Source organism: Delphinus delphis, chromosome 10 (genome assembly GCF_949987515.2).
Source record: "Delphinus delphis chromosome 10, mDelDel1.2, whole genome shotgun sequence".
NCBI classification, from domain to species: domain Eukaryota; kingdom Metazoa; phylum Chordata; class Mammalia; order Artiodactyla; family Delphinidae; genus Delphinus; species Delphinus delphis.
Window position 1 is genome coordinate 57,135,105 of NC_082692.2, and position 26,510 is coordinate 57,161,614.

A 26,510-nucleotide genomic window follows, 5' to 3' on the forward strand; every position below is an offset into this window, starting at 1 on the left:
AAAGATACATGTATCCTAGCTCTGGCCACTGAGAAGTTCAGTAGCAATTGAGACACGCACCACCCACATCTTGGTTTCTAAAAATCATTCCCTCCTAAAAAGAACCAGAGCTTCTTGGCAAAATGGTTCAATCAAACACTGGGCCAGGGAAAGTCCAGATGAGCCTGGAACACCTTGGTGAACCAGGAAGTAAGAGAGTTCTCAAAGAATGATGGGGACATAGGAGCTGGCTTGAAGGGATGATAAGGTTAGAAAATTGCTATTTGGCAACCATCGTCATAATATGTGATTCAGGCAAAAATCATCAATGAGCACTAGAGCTAAGGGGTAAAACTTCAGTGTTAAAAGGATATTTACACAGCCCTAAGTATCTGCTCAAAAGAAACTAACTGAAGGGAAAAATAGTTCCTTTACTGGGGAAAAAACTGGGAGACACCACCTTAATCAAATGATCCAAGTTAATATCACTAGTAATGGGATAATCAACATCATATGCCTCCTATATAACATTGAAAACAACACACTTCACTTTCCGGGTATTCCTGCCAAATATGAATAACCTGACTCTAGTTATGAGAAATACCAGATAAACTCAAAACACTCAAATTGAAGGACATTCTACTAAATAACAGCAAGGCAATGGAAGACAAGAAAACACTGAGGAACCATTCCCGATTAAAGGAGGTTACAGAGACTAAAGTTATGACTTATAATTTGAAAAACAATGACTTAGCCTATAAATAAGGAGAAGCCTGAATAAGTGTATTACATGAGTTAAAGCATGATTATAGCATTTCCAAATATCCTACAGAAATAATTCCAATATTGTAATTGTCCAATGTGGCATTTTGTGGACACTAAGAGGATTCAGAGCTTAGACAATGCAAGTGAAATAAAACTTTGTGTGCAAACTTCAAATAGAAAAAATGGAACTCTGACACTTACTAATATCTCAGTAGTTAACAGAATAGCATTTCAATGGTCTTTCTATAGTTCAATGACATGTGTTTTTCAGTGGGATAGACATTACATATGGGATCATTCTGTTTAGATACAAATGGATCCTGTTGTCTCCTTGCAAACACAAATTCTATAAATACAATATATTTTAGTTATAAAATTATTTGATAATCGGGGAATATATGCAAAATATGGAAATACTAAAAGCTACAACACAAAGTAGCATTTTCTAATTTTTTTTAGGCTGGCATATTCTTTTTATTATAGTATATAATTAGAAAACCTTACATATTAAACATTTCATTACAGTGTTTTTATCACTATAAAGTGATTTTACAGTAAGATAAAGCACAATTTGCTGAGAAATTCAAAATTACACAGCATGTCCTAAAATGTAGATTGAAATGTAACTGCCAGCTATAAGAAAATAGATTAAATGGAGCTTTTATGACCTGATAATTCTTCTATGTTGTGTTTTCAAAAACTCAACTAATTTATTTTCATAATTTCTGTGATTTATTTCAGCCTGCATGTCTCTGCGGAAACATAAGGAAAATTATTTGAAAGTTTACACTAAATAGAACTGTTATATTTTCTCTTTTTAACATTACATCCTGAAATATTAGAAATAACATGCTTTCAAGATTAAATTTTGATCAGGTGAATGCAATTTGTAAACCAGCCGAAGATCAGCTGGATGTAAATTGCAGAATTATTTTTATGCTCCCTCTGAACTGTGTAACTCAGCATGTGCTCCTTATGCGTCCTCTCCTATAACTACAGATATAATAAAGATGAGGTAAACAATACAAGAATGAAAATAAAAACAAACCGGATATGGCCAAAATGACCATGGTGGTAAAAAAGTTTTGTCCGAGTTACAGCCCCTAAATCTCCTGACTATGCGACAGTCACTCCATTCATATGGTTTGAAACCTGTCAAATGGTTCAACGATTTTATAATTATTTGCAAAATAATAACAAATTAAAAAAACTAGGACTTCTCCGGCGGTCCGGTGGTTAAGACTCCACACTTCCAATGCAGGGGGCTTGGGTTCGATCCCTGGTTGGGGAACTAAGATTCCACGTCCCACGTGGCGTGGCCAAATAAAAAATTAATAACTGAAACAAGAAACTGATACAAACACCACTCTGGCTTTGATGACATAAGCTCCTGGAATCCTTACTGGGAAAAACTAACATAAAACAAAACCTTGAACAAACCCTCATCAGGGTTCCTGCAAACTGGGCAACATCCATATTTGGGAAAAGGTCAAGATTGGCTGAGAGGGGTGCTGGGCCTGTGTGAACACACTGGACCAGGGAGACCAGGTTAGGTTATGGAAATAAGAGATATGAAATCTTCCAAATTCATACAACTGTCGTAACCGGGGCACCGGCCCTCTAAGGCATGATGGTAAAGGCAACAGATTTTTTTTTGCGGCATTTAGTCGATACTGTAATTACCCAAAGGGCCCAAAGAGCAGCATGTATTCCTTTTCTTGCCTTTTTCAGTGTAGAGCTGTCCTCTCCTATCCTACCCAGCCTAGACCCTCTGCTCTAAAATTATACCTAATAAGCTAAACTCAAACTCTATGAGGTGTGATGATCTGGTTCAGGTAAGTCAATAACATATCAATGTTCAAGAAATATAACCCAAGGGCCTCCGATACAAGCATCAAAAACTAAACAAAACAGAAATCTCTAACCGGTCGATTTTAGAAGAGAAGCTTTGAGTAGGAAGATTTAAGGTGATACCAGTCAACTCTCAATATTCTCTAGCCCAAGAAAAATATATGGAAGTAAAAGATAGGAAACAGCATTACACCAAGAACCAGCCACAACCCTATTCCAGCTCTTCTGTAAGAAACTCTAAATACTGTCTGTTTCATTTAGGATAATTCAATATTAATTTTAAATCACAGTTTTAAAGCGAATGCAAGATCTCTCTTATAAACAGGGATAAAACATGTAATGCTTTATTGTTGTTAATTTCATTTGTCAAAGCTAAGAAAACAAAGGTTCTATCTGGCTATGAATGGATTTACTTCATTGTTTGACAAGATACATAGCTATTGACAACTGAATTTGGATAATAATGATCAATAAATTAGACAGTTATATTTCTACTGATTTCAATTTCTAAAACAGTGGTCTATTTAATTTATGTTGCTATGTTCCTTAAGAGTAGGCAAATCAAAATGACATGTTTTGAGCTTGTGCTGGTAACTGTCAACATGAGAGCTTGAATTTAAAACAAAGTATCCCTCTGGAGGAAATGAAGAATTCATAGTAACACAACTCATGTACACTCAGAAAATTTCCTTAACACAATGTATCTCTTGCTAAAAACAGCAGATACTTTAAGTCAACAGTAATGAAACTAACAGAGGCACTGTTTTAAAAAAAAATGGTCCTCTACATTCATTGCTGAGTCACTTCTACTGCTACCATCTGTATTAAGCTACTTTACATTTCCATATTAAACCTTGAGTTCTCCACACCCAGCCTCCAGCACTTCACATTCACACTTTTCCAACAATTCTTTAATTCAGTGAAATAAAAATGCTCGTTGGGTTTTATGAATCTACGAAGCAGATTAGTAGAAAGATGATTAAAACATGTTCCCTACTCTTAAAAATGCATTATCTAGTAACATGTAATATAATATAATGTGAGAGTGCTTACTTTTATTAAAGACTGAAGAATTTTATTGGATGAACTACATACAAATAAGGAAATTATAAATACTCAGCTTGGACAAGGAACCAATGGAATAGCACTTATCTCGGTGAATTGGCTTTTCCCAGTTCCAGTCTGTTTTCATTGTTCGCCAGCTGACTAACTCTGAGTTCTGGGTCCTTGGGACAATCTTTTCATGATGGCTACACATCTAGCTCCAGACCAAAATTGTACCCTGTGAAACACTCAACTGAACCACAGACTAATTGCTGAATTTCTTTAATATGTTATTCTAAAGCCTCTTGACTTAAGGTCCAACAACTCTCATTGTTACTTTTATACCCTGACTTATCCAATCCCACTTTTTTTCTATACCAAAAGGTAGGTCAGACATTCCGAAGGTTTTGTTCATCTGGACACACTGTGAGATCGTTAGAGCAATGGGTATAGGCAAAAGTTTCATGGGCTGGATCCCAGTGCATGCAAGGCTGAGACCCTCTCTTCTAGCTCATGTTTTTTTGGGGTTTCCTTTTGGCTGCATTGGGTATTTGTTGCTGCATGCGGGCTTTTCTCTAGTCGAGGCGAGTGGGGGCTACTAACTACAAATAAGTTCAGTTAAATAAAAACTCTTACGTACGTTAGGGTTGTTTCCATTCTCCAGACTTGCTCGAGGTCTTCATCAGGGTCCTTGAATCCAGTAAAGGAGTAGTAAGACTTGTCCCATTTGATGGGCCTGTCAGATATCCTTGTGGCCTCTTTGAGAGGCTGGGAGTGCACATTAGTATTCAAGCTTTGGATATGTTCAATAGATAAACTGCAGGAGTTGAGAATATATAACACTGTGCTTAGCAGATCTCTGGTGTGCAAAGTAAATTTGACTGCTCGAAATCCTAGAGAATATAATTCCCCCAAACAGTTAATACAGATGATTATTTGCTTTACTTGAAAAACATTTCTTTTCATACAACATTTATAGAATCAAAATCTTTAGAACACTCTTTTACTCATTAAAATTCATCCTATTGGAAAATCATCTGTAAATGGAAAACTACATCCCTTCTCCAAAACTGTACCACACTACCTCCATCTTCATGAAGTCCTCTGTCAGCTCCCGTTTCTAGTTTGGCGCCAGTGACCAAACCCACCCCAGCCCAAGAAGGGGATTGAGAATATTTTCAATGCTGTTCATAAATTTGGTCTCTACTGTCTAAGGGATGGAAAAGCTCTCCTATGAGCAAGTGTCCACCAGAGAGGGTGTCCAGCACTAAAGAGAAGGGGGAGGGTGGAGGTAGGGGGAGGGTGGGGCAGGCTGCCCTGCGACAGTGGTTCAAGGAGGGGGGCCAATCCAGTCTCAGGGGTCACAGAAACCCATCTCAAATTTTCTCTACGGTTGAAAGAGACTGTCCTCATACTCCCCCATCCAACTAGCTAGGGACACAATATTTTCAGAAGTGACTCAAAGTTCCCTAATTTTTTAAAAGTTAGCACTTCACAATCTGACTTTAATGCAAGTAGTCCCTGGGCTCAGGGTAGTAATCTAACTTACATCAACAGTAGGAAATCTACTGGTTCCCCTGCACCTTTATTGGGTATTAAACATGGCGCTAGTAGAATTTACATAACTTTTCAATGAACACTCTCACCAGTGCCATTATTATCTCTCTTTTGAAATGTGAAGAAGCGGAGGTTCAAGGAGGTTAAGAAGCGTGAAGTGAGGGCTGAAATCTGAGCTGCCAGCAAGCCAAGCATTTTCCCCATTATAACATGCTGACTCTTTTTTCTTTCTTTGGAAAAGTTTTTTAAATTGGTTTTGAAAATTATACAAGTGTTATATAAGTACATCCTTCTTGTAAAATTATATATACAAAGTAAAAGTCTCCTGTTGACAGGCACACAACCTCGCACTTGCACTAGATGTAACCCCATTAACATTTAGGTACACAAGCACTGAGACCTGCACTGCCTAATACGGTAGCTACCAGCCATATGTGGCTATTTATGGGTAAAATTAAATTGATTGAAATTAAATACAATTTAAAATTCAGCTCCTGGTCATACTAGCCCCACTTCAAGTGGTCAGTAGCCACATGGGGCTAGTGCCAGCTGTACCAGACAGCGCTCATACAGAACAGTTACCTCTCCGCAGAAAGTTCTCTTGGACAGCACTGCTCTAGCCCTTTCCTATGTGCTTTGTGTGTATGTTATATATGACATATACGCTTTTGTGTCTGCATGAACACACACCCACAGTGTGATTTGTTCCTTTTTAACATATAAACTGCACCATTCTGGACCTATTACTTTGAACTTGCTTTTGTTATTTAACCTTGGTGACTCTTCCATTATCTGTATGTATACATCATTCTCTTTCTTTTTAGTAGCTCTATACTAATCCACATAATTAATGTAGCACAATTTATTTAACACTGCCAAAACTGATGACTATAAAAGTTCTTTTTAATTTTTCACCATTCCACAGAAGGCCGAAATGTGTTTTCTTGTCTTTGCCACGGATGAAAGTCATTGCAATATAAATCATTCACAGAGATACCTACTATGCCAGCCACATAGATTTACAAAATGTAGAACATGCAAACTAAGAAAGATCTTTTCGTTGAATCATTGACGGTAAAGTGAGAAATACTGGTAGGAAAATTGTTCTAGTCAGTGAAAGAGGAAAGGAAAATGCAAATTCCTGCAAGTGAGGTTAGGAAAAAATAGTTTATCCTCAGAAGAGGTAAGTCAAGGAATAAATCTCAGTTTCTCTCTTAATTTATCAATTCCATTAATTGTTTAATCCAAGGTAAGGGCTGCTATATAGTGTGGAATGCCTGTACCAGATTGGATATATCCTTTATTGGAAAATATTACCTAATTAATTTAGTTTGCATTTGATTACTGAGGCTAAACGTTTTTGTATCTTATTGGCTATATGTGTGTATTATTTACTGAACTGCCGAGACATCGTGTTTGCCCATTTTTGCAACCAGGCTGCTCTGTTTTCTTTTTGACTCCTAAGAACTACTTATATACTAACATTATCTTTTTGTCACTTATGCTGTATGTTTTCTCCCATTTTTAATTTATTTTTTATAATCTATTTTTATTTAATAAATGGTTCAAAGTTAACCATTAACTGAAAGTAGAGGATTTTTCTCTTTACTCAGCCAGAGCTGATGACAGCTATTTGTTTTAGCATTAGTTCACAGAAAGCTCTTAGTAAATCTTTAAACTGTTTTAAAGTTCATTCTAAAAATAAAGTTATTTCCTCAAGGATCATGAAAAGCATGGACAGACCCACATTCATCCTTAGTTTAAAGGATCACTGGATCATGGCTAAAGCAGTGACAAAGGATAAAACAGAAGGCTGTACAGGGAGACTGATCAGATTTTAGAAACAGCATGAGGCTGGAGTAAAAGGGCTCAAGACCCCTATTCTGTCTCCATGGTCCTGGGACATTACTAAGTTACAATTGGGCAAATACTACCTTCCTCACAGGGTACTTTGAGGACTAAATTAGAGAATGTAAGCTATATTTTTTAAAGCTATAAATTGTTATATAGACATTTAATACTTAAAACAGCACTGAAATAGGAAGGGGACAAATAGGAACATTTCAGTTTTCTAGTCAGAAAAGTTTAAACATAAAAAATGGCTCATCAAACACATGCAGCCAGGAACAGAATCTAACTCCAGGAAAACATGCAATTAAATGATATTATTTTCTATGACAAGGCTTCAATCTGAAGGTCTTCTAGCAACGTTAGACAGATTTGACACATCACACCAAGCCTGCAAGGGACACATGAGAAATAAGAAACGTACCGGAAGTGCTGAAGTGTTCCTGGCCATCAGAGGAGTTCTGGTCTGTTTCTCTTACATAAAACATAAGCTGGGTTGGTTTCAAAGACTTGAAGCCTGGTTTCTGGAGGTTTTCTAAGTAGGCACTTAATCTCTTAAGAGAATTTTCATTGACTTCCTGGAAAACAATATTAAGAGGCATTTATACACAAAATAGAACAAGGAAACGTCAGAAATTATATCCCGACCTTTTAAACACATTATTGAGTATATTAAAGAATTTAGTATTTTAAAATGGTGGGATTTCATAGCTCCTCAGTACAGGATAAAATTGGATCCACACCTTACAACATGGAACTCCATAGGGATGAGATGTGTAAAAAAAAAAAATGTGGCCACATAAGTACTAGAAGAAAACATGGCTGAGTTTCTTTATAACTTAGATGTGGAAAAAGCCTAACTATGGCTGAATATCCCAGGTAATGAATGATTGATAAATCCAATTACATAAAAAATTTTAAAAACTTAATATAGCACAGGGAACTATATTCAATATCCTGTGATGAACCATAATGGAAAAGAATATATGTATATATGTATAACAATCACTGTGCTGTACAGCAGAAATTAACACATTGTAAATCAACTATACTTCCATTAAAAAAAAACTTAAGAAAAGAACACATAAAAAAACAAAAAAAAACCACACACACACAGTCTACAGACAAAAACCGAGTAGAAGAAAATATGTGCAAGTTCTTTCTTTTCTTTTTCTTTTTTGGCCGCCCTGGGCAGCTTGCGGGATCTTACTTCCCCGACCAGGGATTGAACCCAGGCCCACCGCAGTGAAAGCACCAAGTCCTAACCACTGGACCACCAGGGAATTCCCCAATTTGCAAGTTATTTCATAGCAAAGAGCTAATTTCTCTCTATATAAAGGGCTCTTAAAATGACCTTTCAGAGATTGGTTGAATTATGGTATCTTCATTCAATGGAGTGCTACACAACCAAAAGGAAAAAAAGGGGGAAAGAATATGACACAGACGGTATTTAGGAATGTACACAGAGTGATCTCTAGGATGTACTGTTAAGTGAAAAAAGAAATGTCTTTTAGTGAAGGAACAGTTCCAAGAAATGGCATAAATAATAACTGTGCTTCTTATCCCTATAGGTCTCTTCTCAGAAACACAGTGTGATCTGAAATTAGGAACAGTTTGTTTGTTTTTGTTTGTTGAATTTAGTACAATATACCGCTCTCAGCTATATCGTGTTGGGGGTTTGATGATTCACTAGAAGGATTTACAGAACTCAGAAAAGCTGTTATACTCACAGTTACAGTTTATAACAGCAAAAGGATACAGATTAACATCAGCAAAGGGAAAAGGCATGTAAGGTGGAGTCCCGTAGGGACCAAGCGCAAGGTTCCAGTTGTTCTCTCCCAGGGGAGTTGTACAGACAGTGCTTAAGCCCCCAGCAAGGATATGTGACAACACATGAGAAGTGCTGCCAACCGAGGAAGCTCATCCAAGCCTTGGGGGCCAGGGCTTTTACTGGGGCACTACATGCGCACATGACTGACCATAGCTATTCAGTCTCCAGCCTCCCCAGAGGGCCTCAGACATGAGAAAACAGGCATTCACCGTAAAATACATTGTTAGCATAAACTATCTGGTGTGGCCCAAGGCCCCGGCACACAAAAACATTCTTATCAGGCCAGGATATCCCAGGGGCTCAGAGCTCATCTCCCAGGAGGCAGTGAAGGGCCAGCACTGAAGCCTGGCATTTCTTTGCAACAAAGCAACCCAAGCCTGCTGAGTTCACCTTTTATAGCACACAGAAGTTTTAGTAAAAAAAAAAAGGTACACTTGTAGAGGAGGGAAACCAGTCACCTAGTACTAAGCTTAATTTTTCCTCACACGTTGGATTTAAAAACTTTACATTATTAAACATTAAATTAAATTGTGTTAATTTATGACATCCCCAATAATTTGTATTAAATTATTACATCTCCAAGGTAGTATTTTTCTGTTGATTCAATTTACTAATTACTTAAAAAGGATATGACTTCGAATAGCCTATATATATATATATATATATATATATATATATATATATATATATATATATCAACTATCATAAACAGAATATTTTCCTAAAGCAAAGAAGCAAAACTGATTTATTTTCCATGGCAAGTAGAAAAAAGCAATACCGGAAATTCCCTGGCGGTCCAGTGGTTAGGACTCCTCGCTTAGTTGGGGAACTAAGATCGTGCAAGCCGCAAGGCATGCCCCCCCACCCCCAAAAAAGGGGGAGAAGCAACACAATAATGTTCTAATCTTCAAGAGTTTTAAATTCCTTTTCATGTTAAACCAGGTGTCAATGTTAAGGAAGATAAAAGGAACCAATGAAATTATTCCAAAGCATCTGGCTTTGTAATATATTATCTAACATTAAAAAATAGTGACCTTCCTAACTAAGTTCATCATGAGTTTGTATTCCTTGAGAAGACATTAACTGATGATATAGGGAAGTGGACCAGCAGCATGCAACATAAGGAAAAACTATTTGGGCACTGAAAAACCCTCCTTGCATCAACCTTAAAAAAAAGGACTGATTAGGGTATCAGAGCCCTTAAATTTTCCTTCAAACCCTCAATTTTACTTTCAAACCTGGTACAGAAAATATGATTACTAATACTCTAAGGAGTTTACATGATATCTTTATTGCCTGCATAAAACATGACAGCTTTCATTTAGAAAAAACAATAGTTTTAGTTTCAATTTTCAGTATCTATAGTTCAAAGCACTGATTATTCCACCGTGACAAAACAACCCCAATTTATAGAACTCTCTGTATTATACTATAGCAAAGGTAAATAAACTAAACAAAAACATAGACTAAATGTTAAAAAGTAAAAAAATAATTGTTTACCCTTTCCCTGGGGTGCTGTCCAAAGAAATCTGGATGTACAGCAAAATAGAATGGCCTCAAGGCATTGACTGCTTCAGCTCCTGATAAAGCTCTTGAGTAGAGAAACCAGTATGGAAATATCTTTCCTGGACATAACCTTTTTAAAAGATATGGATTTATTATTCACCAGAGCACTGACATGGACACAAATCCCCCGTGTATAAAGTGACAGTAGCATTAAGATTATCGTGTATGGAAAATACCGCAGAAATAAGACAGAAACCAAAGTGTAAAATTTTGTGGGTTTTTGAAATCTACAAAAGTTTTGAAAGCAGTGAGTCCCACATGATTTCTTTTTCTTTTTTTAAAATTTACTTTTTTGGGGCTGCACTGGGTCTTAGTTGTGGCACGCGGGATCTTTCGTTGTGGTGCACAGGCTCCAGAGTACACAGGCTCAGTAGTTGCGGCGCGCAGGCCCTAGAGCACAAGTGGGCTTCAGTAGTTGCGGCGCATGGGCTCAGTAGTTGCGGCATGTGGGCTTAGTTGCTCCGTGGCATGTGGGATCTTCCCGGACCAGGGATTGAACCCGTGTCCCCTGCATTGGCAGGCGGATTCTTAACCACTCCGCCACCAGGGAAGTCCCAAGACATTCCTTTTAACAATGACTATTTACTAAGACATTCATGTACATAATAGTTAATTAAAAGTACTAATTATTGCCAAATATGTTTTAGAAATCTAAAACTTCACATGTCATTTTTATGGAACAGATCCAATTTTATTTTGGTTATATACTTTGAGCCAAATAAACACTTTATTTATCTCTTTTGACTGGGCTACCAAGAAGCCAGAATGAAATTTGATGTTTGAATAATTGTCTCATCAGTTCTATTTTTTTAACAAATGATCTTTCTCTAGAGGGTATCTGGTCTCCATTTTGATTACCCTATATATGCCTATTACTGTGCCAATTAAATTTTACTGAACTCCTTAAATCCTTTCTTGAAGTAGATAGGGTTTAGACTATCTACTCTTTACTACATAAATAGCAAATATGATAGTCAAATGACCTTACTATACAATTTAAATGTAACGTGGTTTTCTATATGATGGCAATAGACTTGAGGGCAACATGGTAATAAGAACTGTGCTAAGGACAAACTTTATCTTTTTTTCCTCTTAAACTTTTCACACTGAACTATTTTGAAAGATGGTATTCTTTTCACCTTCTACTCTGAATGGACTCTTGGGAGAATGGACCTGGATGTTCACATGAATTTTCTTTTCTTTTTTTATTCCTGCCCTCCACCATATTATCCACAAAATAGTTAGAATTTGATAAATTATAATAAATTGAAATTAGCTAAACACCTAACAGATTCCACACCCCTCCACCCCAACAAATACTAATAACAGATGGAACCGCAAAGCTTACCTCCTCACAGGTCTCAGGTGGCAAAACATTTCTGAATATATATGTAGGTCAACTTCCAGGCATCCATTAATCACTTAAAAAGTTAAGCAGATACCAGTAATGAACAAGTGGAATTTGAAATTAAAAACACATTACCATTTACATTAGCACCCCCCAAAATGAAATACTTAGTTATAAATCTGACAAAATATGTACAAGATCTATATGAGGAAAACTGTAAAACTCTGATGAAAGAAATCAAAGAAGAATTAAATAAATGGAGAGATATTCCATGTTCATGGATAGGAAGACTTGATATTGTCAAGATGTCAATTCTTTCCAACTTGATCTACAGAGTCAATGCAATCCCAATCAAAATCCCAGTAAGTTATTTTATGGAAATCAACAAACTCATTCTAAAGTTTATATGTAGAGGCAAAAGACTCAGAATAGCCAACTCAATACCAAAGAAGAATAAAGTTGGAGGACTGACACTGCTGGACTTCAAGACTTACTGTAAAGTTACAGTAATCAAGACAGTGTGGTACTGGTGAAAGAACAGACAAATAGATCAATGGGACAGAATAGAGAGCCCAGAAATAGACCTACAAAAATATAGCCAACTTATCTTTGACAAGGAGCAAAGGCAATACTATGGAGCAACAATAATCTTTTCAACAAATGGTACAGGAACAACTGGACATCTACATGCAAAAATGTTAATCTAGTCACAGACCTTACACCCTTCATAAAAGTTAACTCAAAATGGATCAAAGACCTAAATGTAAACAAAAATACTATAAAATTCCTAGAAGAGTACCTAGGAGAAAACCTAGATGACCTAAGGTATGTCAGTGACTTTTGAGATACAACACCAGACACATGATCCATGAAGGCAAAGAATTGATATACTGAATTTCATTAAAATTAAAAATTTTGCTCTGCAAAAGACAACGTAGAGAGAACAAGAGGACAAGCCACAGACTGGGAGAAAATATTTGTAAAAGATACACATATCTGACAAAGGACTGCTATCCAAAATACACAAAAAACATTTAAAACTCAACAATAAGAAAACGGACAACCTGATTAAAAAAGGGAGCCAAACACCTGAACAGACACCTCCTGCAAGAAGATATACAGATGGCGAATAAGCATATGAAAGTACGCTCTACATCATAGGTCATCAGGGAAATGCAAATTAAAACTATGAGATACTGCAACACACCTATTAGAATGGCCAAATCCAAAACACCAACAACACCAAATGCTGGTGAGGATGTGGAGCACCAGGAACTCTCGTTCATTGCTAGTGGGAATGCAAAATGATACAGCCACTTTGGAAGACAGTTTGGGGCTTTCTTACAAAACTAAACATACTCTTACCATATGATCCAGCAACTACCCTCCTTAGTATTTACCCAAATGAACTGAAAACTTGTCTACACACAAACCTGCACACAGATGTTTATTGTGGCTTTATTCTTAATTGCCAAAACTTGGAAGCAACCAAGATATCCTTCAGTAGGTGAGTGGATAAACTGTAGTACATCTGGCCAATTGAATATTATTCATTGCCAAAAAGAAATGAGCTATCAAGCCATGAAGAGACATTGAGGAAATTTAAATGCATATTACCCAGCAAAAGAAGCCAATCTGGAAAGATTATATACTGTATGATTCCAGCTCTATGACATTCTGGAAAAGGCAAAACTATGGTGATAGTAAAAAGATCAGTGGTTGCCAGGGGTTGGGGGAGAGGGAGGGATGAATAGGTGGAGCACAGAGGATTTTTAGGACAGTGAAACTCTCTGTATAATGATACTACAATGGTAGGTACATGGCATTATACATTTGTCCAAACCCGTGGAATGTACAACACCAAGAGTGAACCCTAATGTAAACTATGGACTTTGGGCAAGAATGAAGTGTCGATTTAAGTTCATCGATTGTAACAAATGTACAACTCAGGTGTGGGAGGCTGTGTGTGGGGAGGGGGTATGTGGGAACTCGTACTTTGGTCAGTTTTGCTGTGAACCTAAAACTGCTCTAAAAAATAAAACTTATTTTTTTTTTAAAAGGTTAAGCAGATAAAAGGGGGAACATGATTTGAATCACATGGACTTTTCCAATAATTTAGAGCTTCAGCAAGAATTTCAACTATACTATAGTCTCCATGTCAACTGACCGAGTGATTTTAAAAATTCTATGAGCAACCTGTCTTGAAATGCCGTATTATTCACATGATAATCACCACGTAAAAAATCCTTTCTTCCCCCGGCTTATGAAGCTCTGAGCCTGTGGAAGAGTGTATTTGCTCAAAACAAACCACCACGTGGCTCAAGTCCTATTCTGTCAAATCTTAAGAACTAAAAAGTTTAAAAAATTTTTTCATAATGCAGTTAATATACCTGAACCAAGGTAATGAAGGAAAACTGCCATTAACAGGATAATAGAAAGATGTATTTAAAAGACAATTCAAGAATTACCTATTTAAAAAGTGCATTTGCAAACAACAGTGGGTGCTTCCATTCATTTTCTGGTGGACTGGTGTGGCAAGACCCTTTTGGATACAGAATGTGTTTATAGGTATTCATTTAAATGTTTAAAAACGTGATTTTTATTTAACCCTTCACCTTGCTATTTTGTTTGAGACAAATACGGATACCAGAAATACTCCTACCATTTGGAAAATTTCTGAGATTAAATGGAGATACAATGAGGAAGAAAGAACCATTTTGACTAAAGTTTCAGTGCTGCCCATGACCGACTGAATTCTCACTAAATGTCATCATGAAGTAACTGAACAATCTCGACTTAGTAAGACAGAACAGGTACAAGCCTCCAAGCTTGCAAAGAAGAGACCAGAAGAATATACATATCCAATCCAGCACTGGCTCTCTTTAGGTGGTAAGATAGGAAGCCCTTTACTTTTTTTTATTTCCTAGTTTATTTACAATGAGCACGCGAAGTATGCTCTTAAAAAAAAAAAAATCAATGCTTCTAGCATACAAAATTAAACAATGAAAAGGAATAGAGCAGGTACGTGTTGTTCATTCAGTATTTAAGACAGGCCCCTGGCCCTGGGAAATCTGTCCAGTGACGGCCCTGGACTGTGATTCCAATCTAGCTCAAGAAGAAAACAGCCCCTCATCTTCACACACAATGACATTTCATTTTTAATATTAGTAAGAAAATTTATGCCACTTAACTGCAAAGATGCTAATAAATGAGCTAAAACTTGGGTAAGAAACAAGGAATAATACTCGAGGGGCATATGATCAACCAAGAATATGAATGGGCAAGAGATGAAAATAATATGCAGCCAAGTTCTAACCATCATCCTTTTCAGCATAAAATGATCTTATAAGAAGCCTTGAAAAGTCAGAAGTACTGAACTAAGTAGGCCTAGAACTTAGGCCTACCATTGCAACAATGATGTAACCTGTTTTAATGGTCTGTTGCAGCAGCATTTTAGAAGTTCATGAAATCACAAGGTCTCCATCTGATGTGCAATGTAGGTGATCCAAGTCATACTCTACTCCCCATTTTCCAAAGCAAGACATCAAAACAAATAAAACACTGAAAAGGAACTGTCATGATCACTGATTTGAAACAGAAGTTAAAGCACACTAAAAAGACAATAAAATTTTTGGAAGTTGATTTAGAAAAGACTGGCTGTCTCCAATTTGATTCACAAAGAATTTGAGAGGCAGGCAGCCAAGTTACACTGTTTAGAAATGTACATATCTAAACATCTATAAATAAGAATTGTTAGGAGGGATTTCCCTGGCAGTCCAGTGGTTAGGACTCGGTGCTTCCACTGCAGAGGGCGTGGGTTCCATCCCTGGTTGGGGAACTAAGATACTACAAGCCATGTGGCCAGGCCACAAAAAAAAAAAAAAAAAAAAAAAAGAATTGTTAGGAAAAGCTGATTTAGCAATTCATCTTAAGAGTTACTTCAGAATTAGTCTCCAAAGAGTCACTCACAGCAAAGTTGCAAAAATTAGGGATTGTATCCTCAGTGACTTTCAAACATGGAGCATAAAGTATGTTATGCAGAGAATTATAGAGCATGTTTTAGAAGTGATTCTGTCAAAAATAATCAAAGCCAAAAAAAAAAAAAAAGTTTCTGTATTTAAAAGTCCGGGTCTTCAGTTGTCCAGAAAAATAATTCATTCATTGTTCACTCTGTAATCATAGGGTATAATTAAACTTAGTACTGAGCAATGACTAAAAAAAGGACATTAATACTTGGAAGAGTGACAAGAGATTCTCCCAATGAAAATAAAATGTTCTCAAATACAAGTCTGAACATTAAATCATGGTTTCTAGATTTAGAAAGAACTTAAAAAAAATTAGGCTACTATAGGTTAAGAGTTAGGTATTTTCTGCCTGCTTTTTTGGTGAGTTGCCTATTTCCTAAAAAGGTTCACACTGCAGTAAAGAGAATTCGAATCTAGACTTGTGCTGCCTAATAAGGGAGCCCCTAGCACATGTGGCTACCGTGAACTGAGACGTGTTTTAAGTGTAAAGTACCCATTGGATTTTAAAGATTTAGTATGAAGAAAATGCAAAGTATCCCATTAATAATTTTTTATCCTGATTAGATGTTGAAATGATAATTTATTAATTTCACTTGTTTCTTTTTGCTTTTTTAAAAGCAAAACACGACCTGGTCTTTTGTGATTTACTACCAGAAAAATTTAAATTACATCTGTGGCTCATATTGTATTTCTGTTGGATGGCGCTGATCTAGGCCAATTCAAGGCAAATTTAAGTGAACATGACACTGTCAGGGAAAGCTCAGTAACTGTGGCGCACGGCCTGTTGCTCCGCAGCATGTGGGATCTTCCCGGACCAGGGCTCGAAACCATGTCCCCTGAATTGGCTGGCGGATTCTTAACCACTGCGCCACCAGGTAAGTCCTGTGCTGTTTAAAGTGAGGCATTAAATCTTCTAGGCAGTTTCATATCAAATTGGGTAGAAAGAGATATCTAAATTGGTGGAAAAGCCAAATTATGGGTAGTCTAAGAAGTTTAAATTACATTCGATAGAAACCACGTTTGCCACACAGAGGTCCTAGTAACTTATTTGAACAGAGTTAATATCCTCAGGCTACTCTCATTTAAACTGTGACTTTCCTTAGTAACTATCTTGTAAGGTTTTAAAAAGTAGTTTGTTCTATCAAGGAGAGATAAAAGCAGGCAATATTTCACTGCTCTTCGGTTTAACACTTCTTAGGGAAGGGAAAAAGCAGGAAGCCCTTTAGATAAATTAATAAATTGCAGCAAAGCAAAGTATCAAGGGTTTTTAAGCTTCCTTTTGTAAATCTTTTGCTATGAGATTTGAATCATAACCATATCCTAGGATAAGTCAAAGACTTCGGGGAAATGTAATAGTCGGAAACAAAACCTAAATCGTCTCAGGTTTCTCATTTCAAAACAAGTTAAAACAGATACTATGCGGGCACTCCGATCCCGGCACTGCCTGGGTTCAAAAGTTAGCACGTCGAGCTAAGGCGACTCTGATCTCTGCCCACCCCGACCCCCACCCCCACCCCCGCTTCTGCCCCGAGCAGCCTGAAAGCACAAATGGAGCCCCTCCCGTCCTGCTCCTTACAGTTCTGGCAAGGGTCCGCCGCGAGGGCTTCCTCCTACCTGCTCCACCTCCCACCAGGTACCAGGAGGAAGGACGGTCGATCCTCTCGCAGGGCTCTGCAAGGGTGCGCTGGGTCAGGCAGGAGCGCATGCGCACCGGGGCGCCAGCCCGGCCAACGAGCGCGCGCCGCCGGGCCGGAGCTCCCGCCCGCTCTCGCCCCACCTGACGACAGGCTCTGACAGGCTCCTACCCGCGGTGCTGAGTCCCCACCCGAGAAATCTCAGCTGGGCGCGTACTGCTCCACCCGTCCGTCGGCGCCTGCCGCAGAGGCTTGCTCGAGAGGAGTCCGGGCTCTGGGTCGGGCGGCAGGTCGCGCTCTCATTGGCTGAAGCGTGCCAGGCCTTCCTCTCTGGGGCGCCTGCGCACAGCCCCAGGACGCGGCTTAAAAGCCTAGCGGTTCTCAGCCCCACCCTGACGTCAGCAACTAGGTGAACGCCAGCCTTCTCGCAGCGTGGAAGCTCCCGTCCCTCCGTCTTCTTACGGTCCGGCCCGGAGCGGGCTCTGCGCACTCAGCTGAAAGCTTTAGAAGGCGCGAATGAGCGCTAAGGGATAGGAAGGACTAGGCGGGAGGGGGTCGGAAAATGACTGGGCGGCAGGTGGCCGGGCCTGGACCGAGGGTTGGTGGGGAGGGCAAGGAAAGAAGGACGACCGAGCGTGCGCATGCGCCGGCCCGCTTTCCGCGCCAGCCAGCTTTCCTCCCCGGCCCGGGTCCCCCAACCCCCGGCGCCTGGGAGGGGAAGAGGCTGGCTTGGCGGATCAGTCCGTAGAGCGTTCGGAGCTGACGCCTTAGAACGACTCTCGCTTGAGACCTCCAGGTTTTAAAGGTCTTACTGAGTATAGCCTTTGGCTTTCTTTACATAAATACAGCTAATTAAAACTATTTTCTCCGGTTTGTATTTTCCTTTTGACTTTGGCCCTTAAGGAATTCTCCACTATCAGCTTGGGGTTTCTACTGTTAGCTGTATTTCGCTTCTATGACTTTGGTTATTCCCATAAACTGCCACAGATGGAATAAGACAAATACAATAACCGCTCTTTTCCTACCTTTTGGCACCGTTGACCGAGCTGGGGGAAAAAAAAACAACCCCAAACCAAAAAATACCCCCAGAATACCAAAAAACAAAACAAACAAAACAACCAACCTCCCTTTGTTCCAGCCCTAAGGGTTCTTGACTTATCATTCATTAGAAACCATCTGGTCAATTTGTGGTTCGTTCCATCCAATCCCATTTTTCCTAAAAGCTTAATTTATCATCTTTCGCATCTTCATCCTTTCAAATACATCCTTGCCACCAGCATAAGGTTATAATTGCCCACTTACCCTTCTTCACTTGTCCTCAAAGGCACTTCAAACTGATGGTGGTAATCTCCGAACCCAATTTATTTCTTAGGTGCTGAATTTCAGTAATGGCAGTTAGTCACCCAATTTGTTCATACTAGAGAACTGGGCCTCTTTTTTATTTTTTTATTTTTGGGGGGGGGCCTCTTTCTTGATGTCTACTTATGCCTTACTTCCCATATCCCATTCATGAGAGTATTCATTCCACATTTTATCATAGTAAGGCATTCTGCTAAGCGCTAGGTTTTAACTTTTTTATTCTTGTGAGGTTATAGACTTATTCCAGTGATGCTGCCATTACCGTATTTTGGGAACCCCTTTAAGAAATACTTTCAGTCTCCTTAGTCACCACTTACTCTTTTATTACTCTCCTTACTCAGACATTTTCTCTAAATGATTTAAATTATGGTTTAAAGTATCAAATCTAAAGTATCAAATTAAGGATTGAGGATGACCACCTTGGAGAATGACTGCTACAGATTCTGCAGATGGGTTCAGAAAAGAAGCTTAAACTTCCCAAGGTGGCTTGAAAAGTACAAGTCTTGTTTGGATAGGTTCTGGTATATTTGTTTAAAATACTGATTTCTTTAGTCATACCTAATGTAATGTACATAAATTACAAATTTTCAAGATACATATAGTATTTTAAGATACACTAAAGGAAAACTTTAGAGAATAATTTAAAATTTCTGGTATAACTCAGAAGGTACTCTGGAATTTTAGTGTTTGAGTCATTTTCCAGTATTATTTGACTATTCTATTTTACAAATGTACAATAGGCTTTAGAGACTGGACTGAGTGCTCACCAAATCTACTTCATAACCCTAAAGGTTGTTCTGAAAGCTCCAGACACCTGCTTGAATATTTTCCCCTTTATGTCTCCCTCTTATTAAATGCTGCACAATACTCAGTTTGTGATTTGTCATTGTTTGGATTTCAGAATAAATTGGGATTCACCATATTAGGTTTACCTAAATTAAAGAGATGTCAAAAAGTAATCTGAAAAATCATTTGCAGTATGGGTAAAACTGTTATAAATTGCATACCTCAAAATTTTTAGTGTTTGAAAGCTACTGACGTACTATAAATCAATAAAGAGCAAAAGCTGAATATAGTGAAAACTGTCTTTATTTTCATCAATGATTACTTGAACTTAAAAAAAAAAAAGCCTTTAATAACTAATGGTTACTGAAAAGCCAAACCTTTCCAGCCCACTTCATATTCTCTTTCAACCATTTCAGGGCAGAACAATGTTCCAAACTATAAACCTGTTCCTTATTAACATTGACGGTCATGTGCTTAATGAAGAGCTTTGGATCTGATATACGAGCAGCCATAATTAATCTTTCCACTGCAGCTTGATAATCATCCTTGCTCCAAGATTTGTTTTCTTCACATCTACAAAGTGAACACCTCACAAAGTCAGAAACTCTAAAAAGAAGCTATATAGTTTCTTCAAAAGATAGTAATTTACATTTATTGGTTCTAAGCTATGACAGTCCCCGCGTCCCCTGCATCTGCAGGCGGACTCTCAACCACTGCGCCACCAGGGAAGCCCCTTTTTACTCTAACAGTGGCTTTCAAACTTGTTTGACCATGACACACAGTAATAAAGACATTTTATATTGTGACCCAATATATACCTGCATACATAAAAACTGAAAAGTTTCACAAAACAAGACTTACCCTTATGACCCTATTTTCTATTGTTTCATTTTTTAAAATAAAATGGTTGCAACCCCCTAAACTGATTTCACTACACAAATGGGCCACAACCCGCAGTTTGGAAACACTGATCTAGAACACAACTAATAACCTCTCTCTTTGTATTTTCAAATTAACAACTGTATAATTATTCATTATAATTCATAAAAGAATAGTAAATTTAATCGAGTTTGGAGTTACTAACATTCATGTGTTTTACCTTGATATGGCTATTTTAAATTATAAGCATATACTTAATTTGTAGCTCACATCTGGTAACAGAAATTATAGCTGTATGCCTTTATACTAAATTTTTATAGTATAATATTATAGTATATTATATAGTATATAGTATACTATAATATAGTATATATATACTATATAATATACTATATTATAGTATACTATAATATTTATAGTATATTCATATCTGAATAACTTTCTACTAAGTTATTTTCAGTCCTGATTTAAGGTACTTCACTAAAGTGCTGGAATTTTAAAATAACTTATCTAACAGTCACCAAATTTCATAAAACTCATACCTTATGGCTATTTCTCCTATGAGATAGGGAGTAAGAAGTATATAAAATAGAGATGTAGCTGTTATTAGGCATCACTTTCTCTCTGTGTTCACTGCATCCTGCTCTGGGCACCTAAAAGGCTCAGCAGCAAGGCCCGAGTATGAGCCTACCTGTGTTAGCACAACAGTGTGGTCTACGGAGTGGTGGGAGTAAGGACTTCCACTTTGAACAGGAATCAGTGATCATAGAGAGCAAAGATTGGTCAGGCCGCTTCTAGTACATTCTGGCTTAGGATTGGTGCCTGAAATCTGGTAGACTGGGCATACACCAACTATATGCAGTTTCTGAAAGTCTTAAGATGAATAAAAACTCTCTCAGAGGTTAATGTAACAAAGCAGGGCTTGGTATGATAACAGTAATGGAGAAAACAATATTGGTTAGGACAAAATAGAAGATCCAGGCATGTCACTAGTTATGTGCTGGCATCACAAATACCCCACAAATTCAATAATGAATAAACAGACTGCATATTTGGGGAATGGAAAGTTATGAGAAAACCAAACCCTCATTAGGATAGTGGAGAGCCCAAATGCCTCACGCAACTGTAGTGCATAGTTGTAAACAGAAGGCCCTCAGGAAAATTAACAAAATTAACAAATTTTGTTAATTTTTTAAACCCACTAAAATTAACAAAAAAGCTAATTTTAGTGGGTTTAAAAAAAAAAGGTGGACCTAAAATAAATTCTCCTCCCCTTAAGTGTAGGCTGGATTGAATGACTTGTTTATCTCCAATAAATAGAGCAGAAATGATGCACAACTTTGGACACTAGATTGTTAGATATCAATTTTCATGGTCCCTTGCATTTCTGGAAGTTCTGAGAGCAGAGACACTGATTACCCCTTGTTCCAGATTTCAAGGATGTTTAATATAGTGGACAAACTTGAAAGACAAAGATAGTTTCTCCTTCAGGAGCAAAAGACAGGTTTGCTTACAGCCTTACAAGGTGGAGATAGCGTTTCCATCTGAAGAGCAAGGGACAGGTATGTTTATTACCCATTGTAAAAGATTAGGGTTCCTAAGTTCAGGATTCCTCTCATGTAATGGAACCCACTGCATGTGCAGGTATCCATCTGGGCCCAAGTGTGGAACCTGGGAGCAAGAGGAAGAGATACAAATATGCAGATAACCATGCTGCTTGCTGTGCCACGAGTAATAAAGTCCTGTCTCCAACCCAGGAGGTCTTGTGTCTTATGCCAGGATCCGTGAAACTATGGCAGGCTGACTTACAGCCTGCAAATGGGGTGGAATCTCAGAGCCTTCACAGTTCTTGATGTAAGATCACAAAAGGCACTGCAGCTTCCTCCTTGTGTTCTCTCTCCTGGATCACTCACTCTGAGAGAAGTTAGCTGTTGTGTCATGAAGACACTTAAGGAACCTATGGAGGGGCCCATGTGGTGAGGAGCTGAGGCTTCCTGCCAACAGGCATGAGTGAGCCAGCTGGGAAACGGATCCTCCGGCCGCAGTGAAGCCATCAAGTAGGTGACTGCAGGTCCTGACCACATCCTGAGTCCAGTGACATGAGAGACCCCTAGCCACAACCATCTGGCTAAGCTACTCTAAAATTCCTGACCCACAGAAACTAAGAAAATACTTGCTATTTTAAACCACTAAGCTTTGGGATAACTTATACACTGTAATAGATAACTAACAGAATATTCAGTCTGAGGATCTGGTTTCTAACACCAGTAAACTGAAGCAAAATTCTTGTTAAGAAACGCCAAAACAGGAGTCCCATGAGATCCTTATATTACAAGTTTCCTAGATAAAGCTGACAAGAAATTGGAGTGGTGTAAAACTAAATTCTGGAATTTTGAATAAAATTATCTGAAGGGATGCCACTCTGGTTCAACAGCTACATTATAATATTTATGCATTTATAACAACATTTTAAAATATTGAAACTAGGCTGATGGCTTTATTTTGAACAGGATTCTTGACTGAACCTAATAAATTATCATATATTTCCCTTTTAGACCTGGTTCTTAGATCTTTTGTGTTGACCAAAAAGATAACTTTTAGGTACCTAACTAAAAACCACCAGTACACGAGAAAGGTCCACACCTAAAAAACACCCATCTCGGGCTTCCCTGGTGGCGCAGTGGTTGAGAGTCCGCCTGCAGATGCAGGGGACGCGGGTTCGTGCCCCAGTCCGGGAGGATCCCACATGCCGCGGAGCGGCTGGGCCCGTGAGCCATGGCCGCTGAGCCTGCGCGTCCAGAGTCTGTGCTCCGCAACAGGAGAGGCCGCAACAGTGAAAGACCCGCGTACCACAAAAAAAAAAAAAAAAAAGACCCATCTCTTTGAACACCTAAACAAGATCTTTGAAGTTGTTAAAATGTTTACTGAAAGGTACTAACTTGTTTGGATTTCAACCTCAAATACGTCAAATCCTTTCTCAGTATAAATGCTACCAAAGTTTGCCAATACACACATGCACAAGTATATGAATATATAAATATGCAGTATATAAATATGTAACTGTTTATATATATACAAACAAATAAAACATTTACATCCTAGGGCAAGTGTAGGGACATGATCTGCTTTCAGGATGCAGTCAGAAGTTATTTCAACCAACCTTTTTAAAACTATCTGCAGCATCTGTGTAGAAGTTCCAGGACTCTGAATACTACTAGCATTAGATACCATGAAGATTTCAATAGCTAAAAGCATTTCAATCTCAGACAAATAGGAAGGAATCAGTAGAAGTTTTCGGTATAAATTTCCCTCCAATGGTGGGTAGCAACCCAATGAAAGAGCACCTGAAAGTCAAGTAACAGATCAAACTTTACTAAAACCCCGGTAGGTGAAAACCTAGACTTACAAAATATCCACAGGTGATAATTACTTTTGTTTCAGAATAATTCTTCACATTCAAAGCAGATTTATTGCATAAATTATATGGTAGTGAGCTTATCCTAGTACAACTGAGATCATTCTTTGTAAAATGGTTTTGAAACATTAAACATGAAGTGAGAAATTACAAAAAAAACAAACCCTGAAAAAGAATTTTTGAGCCTCATTGTAGCAAATGTCCATTTATTTTAAGCCATAGTCAACACAACATAATTTCAGAATAACTAAAAAACCAGAATAGCTACTTGGGCTTTGTTTTAATGGGATCTGGGTCTAATAGCAACTACATACAGTTATTATGTATATAATATTATATATAATTATATATATAACTACATATCTTGAATTATGAATCCAAAATGAAGAAAACAGAAATTATAATTTGAAGATTTTACTTTCTATCACACAGTTTTATAGTATTTTTGAGTGTACTTATTTATAGTGCTGCTAAAGTTTGTGCAATAATATTTGCTGTTCCTACAAATGTTGGGCATTGTGCTAAACACTAGATATAAAAATGAGTAAGATACATTTCCATCATGTAGGTGCTCAGTGTGTTGTTCTCCAATTCATGTTCTAAAAATTTTGCTTTTCCAAAGAACAGATTCAACTTTTAAACTGTTTAGGTGCTTATTACAGGTGACATACAGGGAAATCTCCTATACATCAGTCCAGGACATCCAAATTGTATATAGGCAATATTATATTGTTGTCTTTTACTGAAACCAATTTAAATCTGTGTGTAAAATTTGTTTAAAATGTTTTATTAAGTTAAATTTCTTCAATAAATCTTTCTAATATGGATGATGATGACTAATCTTTGAGGACCTACTATACGCCAGGTACCTGAGCTAAACACACAGGTTTTATCTAATTTTAACGTGACAGTTTACTACCTTTGCAATTAGGTACAACAACTCCCATATTATAGATGGGGGGGGCTTTGCGTAAGTGCCCTGGCCTTCTGACTCCAGATTTTGGAATCTTAACCACTAGGAAGTCCCGCCTTCCTAGATCACTGCCAGGACCAACAAACTATTGACTCGTTAACATTCCTAAATATTGGTAGGTATAATTTATATGCACACCTGTTTTACTTCTGAGCAGAAGAGGAAAACAAAAGCCAACAAACTAAGTAGAAATTTACTAATATTATCTTTTACCCTAAAATCAAACATGAAAAGAAAAATACTCCTATTTGGTTTTAGCGGGGGAAAGTAAGGAAAAAATATACTAATAACATCTTCCCTTCCCGACTTTTCAGTTCTGACAGAAAAGCCGTATTTTTAGGACTAGGTAAGCACATCAGGAGCATCAGGAAGGCAATTCTGCTGTCCCTGGACAATTTCCTTCTGGTTAGTTAGGGAACACAAGCAAAGCCATCAAGAAAGTAAAAGATAACTCCTGGAATAGAAAAAAAATTGAATTCATATATCTGACATGGGACTTGTATGTAGAGTGCATGTATACATATATGAATAGTATGTATTTATATGTACCCACACACATACTTCACACACTCAACAAGGAAAAACAAGAAAAACGCCTCAATTTAAAAAAGTACAAAGAAAAAAATAGGCAGAGGATTGAATAGACATTTCTCTACAAAGATATACAAATGGCTAATAAGCACGTGAAAAGATGCTCAACATCATTAGTCATTAGGAAGATGCAAATCAAAACCTCAGTGAAGTATCACTTTATATCCACTAGGAAGGCTAAAATAAAAGACTCAGCAAGGATGTGAAGAAACTAGAAATTCCATACATGGCTTGGTGGGAATATAAATGTAAAACAGATAGCTTCTTTGGAAAACAGTTTGGTAGTTCCTCAAAATGCCAGACATAGATATACCATACGAGCCACCAATTCTGCTCCAAAGAGAAATGAAAACCATACATCCACACAAAAACTTGCATGTAAATGTTCAGAGCAGTGTTACTTATAATAGTCAGAAAGTGCAAACAAAGCGAATGTCCATTAATTGATGGATGGACAAATTCCGTACAATGGAGTATTATTCAGTAATTAGAAAGGAAAGAAATAATGATATAGGCTAATGATATGGATCTTGAAAACATTGAAATCTTGAGAACATTATGTTAAGTAAAAGAAGCCAGTCACAAAAAACTAAAAATTGAATGATTCCATTTATGTGAAATGCCCAGAACAGGCAAATCCATAGAGATAGATTAATTGTTGCCTAGGACTGGGTCGGGTGGGAAACATACATGGAATGGGGAGTGAATATAAATGTGTTCAGGGTTTCTTTTTCTAGAGGTGTTGAAGATGTTCTAAAATTAGATTGTGGTGCACAACTCTGTGAATAAAATAGAAATAAATGCACTGTAGGGACTTCCTTCGTGGTCCAGTGGTTAAGAATCCACCTGTCAATGCAGGGGACACGAGTTTGAGCCCTGGTCCGGGAAGATCCCACGTGACATGGAGCAACTAAGCCCGTGTGCCACAACTACTGAGCCTGCACTTTAGAGCCCATGAGCCGCAACTACTGAGTCTGTGTACCACAACTACTGAAGCCTGCGTGTCTAGAGCCTGTGCTCCGCAACAAGAGGAGCTACCACAATGAGAAGCCCACGCAC

General features: G+C 37.9%; 2 protein-coding genes across 7 annotated transcripts in view; both read right to left on the bottom strand.

Annotated features, from left to right (window-relative positions):
* Positions 1-17,737, bottom strand: part of TCAIM (T cell activation inhibitor, mitochondrial) — a 37,645-nt gene extending 19,908 nt beyond the window's left edge. For 2 of the 6 annotated variants that reach the window (XR_009520855.1, XM_060022219.1), the window contains exons 1-5: positions 17,429-17,735; positions 11,790-11,862; positions 10,376-10,511; positions 7,469-7,622; positions 4,280-4,532 (exon numbers count right to left, since the gene is read on the bottom strand). Coding sequence is in view for 5 of the 6 variants with exons in the window: in XM_060022219.1 (XP_059878202.1) it covers positions 4,280-4,532; positions 7,469-7,622; positions 10,376-10,511; positions 11,790-11,862; positions 17,429-17,519 (707 nt within the window). In the remaining variant the exon portion in view is untranslated. Of the gene's footprint in view, positions 1-4,279; positions 4,533-7,468; positions 7,623-10,375; positions 10,512-11,789; positions 11,863-17,390 lie in introns of all 6 variants that reach the window. The other 4 variants (XM_060022223.1, XM_060022222.1, XM_060022221.1 and 1 more) reach the window with 3 other exon arrangements.
* Positions 17,738-19,904: 2,167 nt separating this feature from the next.
* The window catches only part of TOPAZ1 (testis and ovary specific TOPAZ 1), a 67,644-nt gene continuing 61,038 nt past the window's right edge, over positions 19,905-26,510 (bottom strand). Inside the window, exons 19-20 of the mRNA XM_060021387.1 lie at positions 23,633-23,816; positions 19,905-20,166 (exon numbers count right to left, since the gene is read on the bottom strand). Coding sequence (XP_059877370.1) covers positions 19,947-20,166; positions 23,633-23,816 — 404 coding nt within the window. The 3' untranslated portion in view covers positions 19,905-19,946. The remainder of the gene's footprint in view (positions 20,167-23,632; positions 23,817-26,510) is intronic.